This window comes from Branchiostoma lanceolatum, chromosome 9 (assembly GCF_035083965.1).
Source record: "Branchiostoma lanceolatum isolate klBraLanc5 chromosome 9, klBraLanc5.hap2, whole genome shotgun sequence".
NCBI classification, from domain to species: domain Eukaryota; kingdom Metazoa; phylum Chordata; class Leptocardii; order Amphioxiformes; family Branchiostomatidae; genus Branchiostoma; species Branchiostoma lanceolatum.
Genome location: NC_089730.1, coordinates 5724479 through 5736377, shown reverse-complemented (window position 1 = coordinate 5736377; position 11899 = coordinate 5724479). Strand labels below are relative to the sequence as shown.

At 40.3% G+C, this 11899-nt stretch overlaps 1 protein-coding gene across 1 annotated transcript; it reads left to right on the top strand.

Moving 5' to 3' along the window:
- The first annotated feature begins 223 nt into the window (after positions 1–223).
- LOC136442356 (uncharacterized) lies at positions 224–11436 on the top strand. The gene is made up of 6 exons (XM_066439166.1): positions 224–623; positions 4951–5991; positions 6213–6331; positions 6829–6897; positions 7271–7377; positions 7782–11436. The coding sequence occupies exons 2-6, from the start codon at positions 5290–5292 to the stop codon at positions 9863–9865; spliced, it is 3081 nt and encodes a 1026-aa protein (XP_066295263.1). The 5' UTR covers positions 224–623; positions 4951–5289; the 3' UTR covers positions 9866–11436.
- The last annotated feature ends 463 nt before the right edge of the window (positions 11437–11899 follow it).

Below are 11899 nucleotides of genomic sequence, written 5' to 3'. Positions count from 1 at the left end.
CGAACTGGGATAAACTTATTACAGAACTCCCCGTCTTATATATCACACCGCGACACAAGTGTCCACTAGGGTAGCTCCACGTCATTGGTATTGTATGCAACATCACACACTCCTGGACATGCCCGGTGGATAAATATTTAAGAAGACGACGTCACATTTAATCCACTACATCTTTAATGAATAGTTAATCATGTAATTAACGCTAATCCGATTTACCGATAATCTACGGTAAACCGATAAGCACATGATTATGTCAACACCTCTCCCGCTGCACGCCACCTTGCGGCGGAGCGTATACTAACACTATGTCTATATTTTCCTCTGCTCAACTGCTGACCTTTGACAAAGGTTAACACTAAAAAAATCCGGTTAGGTTGGTTTGGACACGTATAAAGCCACTCGATCTATAAACAATGACTGTTTACAAGTGACGGACCTTCAACTTTAACGTAACGCCCTCAATGCAAACGTCAAACGGGCGTATATAAACCTACAACATACTGGTCAGTGACTTTGATAGTGCGTACTACGTCTGTCGCCCGTTGTCCAATTTTTTAAAGCACTAATGATCACAGAACACGAACGCTAGGAAGGCGGTCTACAGGAAATCCGTGACACCCGAGGTACGTACGTAATCTCTTCATTTTCTATCTATTAATTTTCACATGTACAAATATTCTATTGCACACAGTGTACGTGCCAAGCTAACAAGGTGGCAGTTGCATATTAAAGATGTTGAATTATAAGTGATCCGTTCTTCTCTCAGTCGATTTTGGAAAGCATGGGGGCTTTCGTGCTACCGATTTGCAGTATATCATATCCACTTCCGGATCGTAGATGTGACGCGGCGAAACTAGGCGTAAGACATGGTATTGTGGGACACACTATCATCAGGACGGCATTCATGTGGCGGTGTACAAGAGAATTTATCATCGTCAATCAGTGTTTATCCCTTTACCTCAGCTCTAGGACAGAATATACCCGTCAAGACAAAACAGATGTGCTGTACGTGTACATAACGTATTCCAGAATTTAACAGTGAATATCATTAAGTATAGCGGGGTATGTAAGGGTCTGCATACCCCTATTCCGTGAGGCGTAGCGAGCTATTTTGATTTACCGTTAGTCTTGTCGGGTCTCTCTAATTCAATGTTAAGCGCTGTCGATAAATTATTTATGAAGGGCAATTGGGCACTTTAATGCTACGTATCATGTTATTTGCTATCCTGAATTCATCGTTTAGCGTTACTGACATTCTTCGTATCACGTAGTCGAATGCTATAATGCTCACAAGTTAAGTCACAACGGAACACCCGCTCGTTTCACAGTTCGAAAATTTATTTTACAAATTATATTTATTAAATTTATCGTGGCATACCTTTCAAAATTTACCTTTAAGCGTTGTCGCCCCCTACACATCCTTTAACCCTCAAGCACCCGAACGGGGTCATTTTTTTACCCCAAGCGTGGATTTTGATGTGCCATTTGAACATGTTTGATGGAAAAAAATATCCTTCCGTGACCTTGTAAGTAGACATCTGTTCTAACCTCTCCTAATTTTCTAGGGAGATTGGCACAATACTGTTGACATTATGGAAAACAGTCTGGAGTGATTCCACTGGGTCATTTTTGACCCCAGCAAAAATAATGTGCTGTTTTTGAGACCTGCCCTCTGTAACACCTAAACTACCACCACATTTTCAGAGGATGATGCACATGTAAGTTAATGTTACCATAACAAATTTTGTGTCATTATGATGTACACATTACGTCATTATGACGTAATTTTACGTGATTCTATCCACCATCTTGGATTTTGACTGATGACGTCATCAAATCAGCACAAAATAACAATGTTAAATCAGGAAAGTTACATTGGATTACATGAGATGATAACAATGTGAGAAAATAAGTGTGGTGTACCAAGAAAGCCTCGAAACGTTATTGTTTGAACTGAAATTAGCAGATTTTGTGAAATATGCTTGTCAAAACCCCGTTGCCATGGCAACACAAAAACGCTGAATTTACTATTTTTATTTGTAATCTTTGTTAAGGAAATTTTATGAACCGTCACCAAATTTGCCGGCTCTAGCGTAAGCCGTTCAGGAGTTATGCAACATGACATGGGCCTAAAAAATCCACTCCCGGTCTAAATAGGAATAGTTCAGGACGTGGTGCTTCCTACCTTCTAGCATAAATTATGATAATGACTGGAATTATTCATACCGAAACATGCCAAAACATTCCCCGTACATTGATAAAACAATGTACGGATAACAATCAGCGAAAAAAAGTGAAAAGGGAGATTTTACTGAACAAAACATTATGGGGTCATTTTTTACCCCGTTCAGTCATTTTAGTCCCAAAAAAGGGTTTGGGTGTTTAAGGGTTAAGAATTTCCCCCTGACCAGCGCGTGACTGGGGGCTGTTTGCACAGCTGATCCAATCACTGGCTAGCTACCATGATGTCACAATAATTTACAACCAATGTAGACATGTTATATATTGACCATTCAGTGATTGTATTGACAGACTGGTTAAAATGTAACAGTCCACTTCAGTTTCATGTATTAAGTATTATACAGCGACCTGTTGCAAAGTCCAGGGGTACTCAGTAAGGGTTTCCTAGAGCACCGTTCACACTTGTGCTTTTTTTCTGGAGCCCCGTTCACTTGTGCTTTTTTTTCTGGAGCCCCGTTCACTTGTGCTTTTTTTCTGGAGCCCCGTTCACTTGTGCTTTTTTTCTGGAGCCCCGTTCACTTGTGCTTTTTTTCTGGAGCCCCGTTCACTTGTGCTTTTTTTCTAGAGCCCCGTTCACACTTGTGTGTATATACAATTCTGTATGAATTCCTCATTAAATTTTGTTAATACGCAGTCGTTCTCTCAAAAGTTTGAATTGTTTTCGAATACATCGACCTATGTGTGACGCACACATGGCATACAAATAACGAATTCAACGCATCTTTTGCGTGCGTATGAGGTTCGCAACACTATTTTCCCTAAGCATGCCTCAAAGGAAATGGATTACTTGGCCACATCACTTCAGTATTGTTAAGCATTCAATGGCCATGGGTTGTGAACTTAGAAATGCTGAATCGTTGAATTGATGCATCTTTTTAAAATTCAACATCTTCAAGATCCCAATACTGAAGTGACGTGGCTAAGTAATCCGTTTCCGTTGGGACAGGTTGAGGGACAACCACATACATGTATTGGGACTCAAGGTACCACTTGTATGTGTCACAGTAGAGATTGGAATCCAGTAGAGTCCGGAACTCTACTAGAAGAGATTGGAATTCCAATCTCTACTTAGTCTAGTAGAGTTCTGGATTCTACTAGTTGAGATTGTAATTCCAATCTCTACTAGTAGAGATTGGAATCGGGATCAGAATATTGGGATTCCAATCTCTACTAGGAGAATTCCAGATTCTACTAGTTGAAATTGGAATTCTACAAGGATAATGTCCAATTCTGATACTATTAGAATTGGACATTGTCCTGGTAGAATTTCAATTTTGATGCAATCCGAATTTCTCCTATTAGTAATAGGAGAAATTCGGATTGCATCAAAATGTTTTGGAAAATAGACTGAATCATTTCACACCTAAAATTTAGTAATAGGAGACATTTGGATTGCATCAAAATGTTTTGGAAAATAGACTGAATCATTTCACACCTAAAATTTAGTAATAGGAGACATTTGGATTGCATCAAAATGTTTTGGAAAATAGACTGAATCATTTCACACCTAAAATTTCAGCATAGCTAAGCCTACGTTTACCATTACAATTTTAGGTGAATTACTTCATGTTTTAGATATCTGATATCAACTTTGGAACTGGCTTGGGTGAATTAGCTCTTATTTACCGAGTCATTAACGAACCGGAAAAAACTGGTCGAGCGTATTGAGTCACAAACTCATAATGGCCGTATGCAAATGTCTCTGATTGACATATCAGTGGCATTTACGTACAGCCATTGACTAAGGTTGGACCAGACGGCTGACCATATGGTTACAATGTGTCGTGGCAGAAGGTTTATTAGATCTAAAACATAAAGTCATTCACCTAGAATTAGTAATGGTGAATGTAGGCTTACCTATGCTAGATATTAGGTGTGAAATGATTCAGTGTATTTTTCAAAACATTTTGATGCAATCCGAATTTGTCCTATTAGAATTCCAATCTCTATCAGTAGAATCTGGAATTCTCCAAGTAGAGATTGGAATCCCAATATTTAGATCCCGATTCACCAGAAGAATTCCGATCTCTACTAGTAGAGATTGGAATTCTAATCTCTACTAATAGAATCTGGAACTCTACTGGTTTCTAATCTCTACTGTGACATATATACAGGTTAATGCAGATAGATTTGAGTTGTGTAAGTAGAATACGGTCCCGTATCCGTTCGGATTCTGGCAGATCTGAGGTTCCGGATCCCCGTGTTCCATGTCCGGATCTAGTATGTCATGATCCTTGGTCATTTCGTGCAGTGCCATGCTTTATTATTAGTTTGAAAAAATAGCTGTCGAATTTGTGTTTATCGCAATCATTTTTTTCAAACCTCGAAACTTCACTATACATGTCTGTTGCCGCCATGCATCAGACTCGAACAGTCGCGATTGATTGATTGATTGATTGATTGATTGACTGACTGACTGACTGACTGACTGACTGATTGATTGATTGATTGATTGATTAATTAATTGATTGATTAAAACTTTATTGGTAGGTTTCGGGGACATACTTCATCTTCTATTGTTCACCCAAGAATTTTTCTGTGCACCGACATTTTAGGTTATGTGCACTAGAACAGCTATTGCACAAAATGACTTTTAGCCCTGCGTTTAGGTTGTAAAACTCTCATTCTCTCTTTACAACATATTTCCCACCACTCCAATGATCAACAACATTTAAAGTACTACTTCATTTTGCTTCAATTGTTCTTCAGGTCAAACAACTCAAACGCTTTCAACCGTGCCAATGAGACGGCGGCTTGTGTGAATTCTGACGTTAGATTAATTGTGAGGACACTGATGGAAATGTGACTCCTCCAAATACGCCCATTTCCAAATTTTGGCGCTAGAGTTATAGATCGTAGACCTATTACAATGACCACACGACAATGACCACCTCACGCACGTTCCCGCCAGATTGTGCTCTCGCGAGAGCAGGTTTTGCAATGGCGTTGGAGTCTCGAAAGGGGTCTATCGTATTTGATACACAGAGAAGCTTATATACTAGTAGATTATAGATTGTGTTCACAGACGCTTCACCAGTAGAAATAGGCATGCGAAAGCTATCAACGCTAGTTGAAGAATTCAGTGAATTGGACCTAATCTTTAACCAAGGTGCTGATCTTGATGTTGTAGAGGAGGGATATGCGGGCAAGTTAGTTCATGCCATAAGTAGCGGAGATGAGGTTTATGAGTGTGAGGCATTAAAAAGTATTGGAGATGTGTACCTTCGGAAGGCCATGACATGTCAGCCACATAAAACGAGTAACTTCAAATTAGCATGTTCATTATACACGGGACTTTTACAGCGATGTAAAATTATTGAGGAAAAACAGGTTCTGGAACATCGTATCAAATATGCAGAGAAATGCACAAAGCTAAGATACAATGAAAGGCTTACCGATTTAGGGATTCCGATTTCAGGCAATGTCACATTGGCTGTGTCAAAGACACTTGAAGAAGTAAAGGAAAAGATTCAGACAAAAAGACGAGATGTGATGCCCTTGATTAAAGGTTTCACACATTTTTTAGTGAAGGCAATTGTGGATGGAAATAAGCATCTAGAAGTAGAATCTTTGAAGACTCTTGGAGATCTGTATCAAAAGAAAGGGGTAGCTGGAAAAGACATTGCAGACCTTGACAGAGCATCCGGGCTGTACCTGAGGTCACTGAAACGGTGTGACGATTCAAATGATGGCATCGAAACGCTGGCACACCGCATCAGGTATGCCAGAAAAGTGAAAGAGAGGGTGAAGGTAAGCAATTTTAACTCTATTTGCTCAGCTTTGCAATGGGTTCTGTTTTATATGCCAGACTTTCATTTGTTTATGTCGTCTGATGACATGGAAATATATGAATATAGTTTTTAAAAAATCTTCCAAAACGTGCTCTTTTTTGTTATTCCCTTCTTGGAACTCAAATGAGATGTCGAAAAGTGTAGGGTGGACTCTGGACGTGCACTGTGTTGTTATTTCAGAGGCAAGAAGAAAAAGAGCAACTCAGGAATAGGAAAGCCAGGAAAGGACACCGGTTCATGTCGCCTCCAACTGCCTATCAAGGATCTCATGGCTTCATCAGGCAGAAAAAGAGAGAAGGGTACGTTCATTATACCATGTACATTACCGCACTGACTCTACTTATCGCAAATGACTTGCTGCGCCACAACATACGGACCTTAAATCTAATACAAGAGCAAAAAAAAGAGGATACCCAAATTTTCATAATAGAGACCATAACCGTTGTAACAATAATTCAAGCGACAAAACGTGGTGTCACAACCAACAAGTCTTGTATGCCTTTATTCAAGAAGTTCTGAAAACGTAATACTAGTGTGGTAGCCTAGTAGTGACAACTACACTCAAGGCTACCACACTTGTGACGTCACTTCTACCAATAACGTTACGGCCACTTCTACCATTACACCTAAGGTTGCCACCCGACATGTCTTCTTATGTACAGTATGTCATTGTCATGTTGACCATCGCTCAATTTCTTTTTTTAGAAATCAGACGAGAATCAATGCTGTGGCTTTATGTCATAATTCACATCGATTAATCGTCGTATATGATGTCACAATATGTGTTTCTTAACAGAATGAAGGTAGGAGAGGGTAGCGCAATACTCGTGAACATCGGCCACAAAACACAAGAGGACACTGAGAGGTTTGTGACTTACTTAAACTAAATTTAGTACGTGCTAAGGTACTGGTGCTAGACCATGTCACATATGGCAATCATAGGTCATTTTATTTGCAATAATGATACTGTTTTGAAAAGGTCTTAAAAGTATACATTGCTCTTATCGTATAGACAATGCATCTTAAACAAAAATATTTACTACCTACTTTCTGTCTAATCCATATGGTGATTGACATACTTCACACAGAGGTATAACTGCATGAAGTAACCCTGACACACTAAAAATAAGAGTTCGAATACATCACGTCCTTTATCCACGAGTTTTTTTCGTATATCATAGTTTTAGGAATCTTGTGAAATATTGATTTTGTCTGCCACCTCATTTACTCTCTTTTAGCGTCTACAAAGAACATCTACAGGAGGGCTGCAGGGCCCTGAAGACAGGGAACCTGGACAAAGCAGAACACCACTTTGCTGCTGCACTCAAGTCTGTTCATGTGAAAGGTGAGTATTACAATATAAGGTTTTACTGGTAGGAGGATTTTAATGCATGTGGCTTTGGTTATAAGATAGTTCTCAACTCAGATCTATATCCAGAGCTCTCCATACAATCATGCAGTCCCTGTGGAAAGAATTACCATTCCAAAACCATTGTCAGATTGTTTTCTGCAAACGCCATTGCATCACAGATCAGGAGAACTTAATCATGGTGTTTGTTCTTTGGAAGCAGGCATATGTATGTAGTATTCATTACCAAAAAAAGCTACCTAGTATGTAAAAATTCACCATGGTGCGAAACAATAGTATCAAAAAGTGAGTGTAATCTAGATCGATCATTGATGAGTCAAATTAAGAACAGCATTGTTGCAATGGATTGGCTTTAAGCCTTCAATGGCTGTTTTGTGCAGATTCAAATCAACATCAGACAAATCAACACTGGAAAGAGGCAGAGCCCCTACTCAAGTTGAGTGATGTCTATCAGGCGAGAGGAAAACAATCAAAAGACGGAGGTGATTTCACCAAGGCTGCAGCACTCTGCAATGCAGCACTGGTTAGATCAAGACAAGACAGAAAGGATATGATAGAAACAGTCCTGGAAATAACCCAATCGTTTCTTAGGTATGTGCTAAATACAGACAAGGTAGTAGGCAGCAGTGAAATAGAGAAACACAAACTGATGTTAAAGGGAAATCGGGAGTACGTAGAAAAGGAGATCAAAAGAATTGAAGAACACATTGACCCATATAGTCTTGACGATGACGACCCAAAGGTAACAGAAGTTGAAAAGCAGAGAGCAGAAGCAATCAAGGCATTGTTTCAAACAATTGTTCGTCATCGTAAAGGGTTTATATCTGGTCTTACAGATGAATGTATGGAGGTTATGGGTTCCCCTCCCTGCAAGTTTGCTTTGATTGGCCTGGGGTCACAATCTACAGGGTTAGTAACCCCATATTCCGATCTGGAATTTGCCATTTTGGTAGAGAAGGAAACAAAAAATGATGTCAGATATTTCCGAAATTTCACTCACTATCTGCATCTCAATGTCATCAATCTAGGAGAAACTATTCTCCCAGCCATGGCAATTAAGTCCCTTAATGATTTTTACTCAAATGACCCAATGGACAACTGGTACTATGACTCTGTAACACCACGTGGCTTTGCATTTGATGGAGCCATGCCAAATGCATGCAAGACGCCACTGGGCAAGGGCACAACATGTGAGCTTATCCATACACCAAGTGAGCTGATTAAAGTTCTGAAAGATGACCTTACATTACATTTAAAGAAGGGTTACCATCTTGCTAGTATATTGGGGAATGTGTGTATTCTCACAGGTGAACAGGACTTGGTTAATGAATATACCTCTTTATGGACTCAGGAACTTCAAGATACTAATGGAATAATCCCTTTGATAGACGCCGTTACTACACTGAGCGAGAATGCACCAACATTTAAGATACAGGCTCTAACTGCCAGTCTACTGAATGTAAAGAAAGAGATCTATCGATTTTGTAGCCTCGCAGTTTCTTCTTGGGCGCTACTCAATGGTATAAAACTGACCACAATATGGGAGACTATTGAAAAGATGATAAAGAATGGGGTCATTAACAGTGAGAACGGACATCACTTGATGGTGCTGGTCAGCATCTCAGCAGAGCTGAGACTGCGGACTTATATGAACAATCGTGGCCAGATGGAAAACATGTCAGCCTTATCGTCAATGTCAGCAGACACAGATATTGAGGAGAAATTACAGAAGGTGTTCTACTTCTCTAATATACAGCAGCTCATGAGATACTATTACACCGCAAGGCCATTCAAGTTCTTTATTTCTCAACTTGCCAACGGTAAGACACAAAAGCAGCCACCGATTCTATTTGAAAAGTCTGCAAAATTGACATCAGAAGTATACAAAAGCCTTTGTGACTACCAAAAGTCAAAGACATATTCAGAACAAGCACTACAGAACGATCTACAGAAATATGGCAAACACGCTGCACATCACGACCTTGCCGAGTCATTAAACAACTTGGGTGATGCTTGGAGGAACCTTGGCGATTCCAGAAAGGCTGTCAACTATTACGAACAATCACTACAGATGCATCTGACAATCTACGGTAAGAATGCTGCTCATCCTCACATCGCCACCACACTGAACAACTTGGGCAATGCGCGAAAGGACATTGGTGATTACAGACTGGCAATCAACCATTACGAACAGTCACTACAGATGAAGTTAATTATCTATGATGATAGTCATGCTGCACATCCTGCCATTGCTGCATCACTTTACAACCTGGGTGCCACTTGGATTGATCTCGGAGATTTTAGAAAGGCTGCCAGTTATTTCGAAGAGTCATTACAAATGAGACAGTCTATCTATGGTGACAACGCAGCACACCCTGATATTGCTGACTCAATCTACAATTTGGGTAATGCCTGGAGGGAGCTTGGTGACTATAAGAAGGCCATCAGTTTTTCCGAACAGTAGCTACAGATGCAGCAGACAATATTTGGAGAGAGCACCGCACACCCTGCCATCGCGTCGTCTCTAAGCAACCTGGCTAATACCTGGATGGCACTTGGTAATCCACAAAAAGCCACCAAGCTCTACGAACAATCATTTAATATGAGACAGAGAATCTATGGAGAGGATACTGCCCATCCTGACATTGCTGCATCACTTAACAATATGGGTAATGTCCAGAGTGACCTAGGTGATTATAGAAAGGCCCTTAGCTATTTTGAACAGTCACTTGAAATGATGCAAATCATTCATGGTACGGACACTGCACATTCCGACATGGCGACTTTGCTGGTCAATTTGGGTGCCTTATGGAGTGACCTTGGAAATTCCAGAAAAGCTGTCAGTTATTATGAGCAATCGATAAAAATACAGCAAAGTATCTATGGAGAAAGCACTGCACATCCTGACCTTGCCAGATCACTTGACCGCTTGGGAAATGCAGTAAGGGACCTAGGTTTTCACAGAGAAGCACTTATTTGTTATGAACATTCACTGCGGATGAGGCATAGTATCTATGGTGAGTGCAATGCACATCGCGATATTGCTGCATCACTGAACAACCTGGGTAATGCCTGGAGTGACTTTGGGGCTCTTCAAAGGGCCGTCAGCTATCACGAACAATCCCTAGAAATGACGAGGAGTATCTGTGGTAAGAACACTGCACATCGCGATGTTGCCAAGTCACTTAACAACTTGGGTGCCTACTATGCGGACCACGGTGATTACGCAAAGGCCATCAGCTATTACGAACAGTCACTTCAGATGCAACGGAGTATCTATGGAGAGAGCACTGCACACCATGATATTGCTGACTCACTCTTCAACTTAGGGAATGCATGGAGTGAAGTTGATGATCACAGAAAGGCTATCAACTGTTATTAACAGTCACTTCAGATGAGGTGCCAGATCTATGGGGAGAGTACTGCACATCCTCACATAGCCCGGTCACTTAGCAACTTGGGTCATGCTTGGAGTGACCTTGGGGATAATCTACAGGCCTGCAGCTACCATGAACAGGCACTACATATGAAACAGAGTATCTATGGAGAAAGTACTGTGAATCCTGACATAGCACAGGCACTTTGCAACTTGGGTGCTGCCTGGGGTGAACTTGGAAATTATAGAACGGCAATCAGCTACTTTGAACAGTCACTAGAGATGCAGAAGAGTATTTACATCGAGAACACCACGCATCCACACATTACTCTGTCACTTCACAATTTGGCTGCTGCTTGGTGGAAACTTGGGGAATACAACAAGGCTGAGAGCTATGCTCTTCAGGCTATGCAGATGGGATATAACAGGGATTTTCAAGAAATGTGAACTATACGTTCTGATATTGTCTATAGAAATAGCTTCAAAGTCATCACATATCATGATTTAGGTTATAGATGACTATTGCAAGTATTGTGGAAGTTGAAACCTTTCATTCTAGTAAGAGTTTCACGATGATGACTTGAATTGAAACGTATAGTTTTACAGATAATGAGCATTAAAATATAGTGATTATATTATAATAAAGACGTCTTTTTGCAGCCTTTGTTGGATTTGGAAAGATTAGTCGATACATATCTATAGAATAGAATTCCACGGCCTCATACCTTCTAACATTATTCTCATTGATTATGCAGATAAGGTTCTGGTTCCCTGGTCAGCTATAACTCCGTAACCATGAATGAGATGACAGAGCGGTTTTCAGTCCTTACGTACCCACCAAGCGCCCAATCGTTTGAATGCAAAGTTTGAAAATTCAGGTAAAGAGATTGATTTTTTAAACCTGTGTCATTGGCCTATAATACATAATATAAGTATGGGCGAAACTTTGGTCAGCTATAACTCCATAACCATGAATGAGATAATAAAGCGGTCTTCAATCCTCAAATACCTACGAAGTGCCCTATCGCTTGAAACTAAAGTTTCAAGTTCTGGTAAAGAGGTTGATTTTTAGACCTGTGTCATTGGCATATTAAGTAGGGAGGGGGGGGGCAAATTTGGTCA

Bases quoted from the DNA above. Each gene is read 5' to 3' on its own strand.
- LOC136442356 (XM_066439166.1), top strand. From the start codon at position 5,290: ATGCGAAAGCTATCAACGCTAGTTGAAGAATTCAGTGAATTGGACCTA. The intron at 5,992-6,212 runs GTAAGCAATTTT...TTGTTATTTCAG, and splicing joins AAGTGAAAGAGAGGGTGAAG to AGGCAAGAAGAAAAAGAGCA. The intron at 7,378-7,781 runs GTGAGTATTACA...TGTTTTGTGCAG, and splicing joins CAAGTCTGTTCATGTGAAAG to ATTCAAATCAACATCAGACA.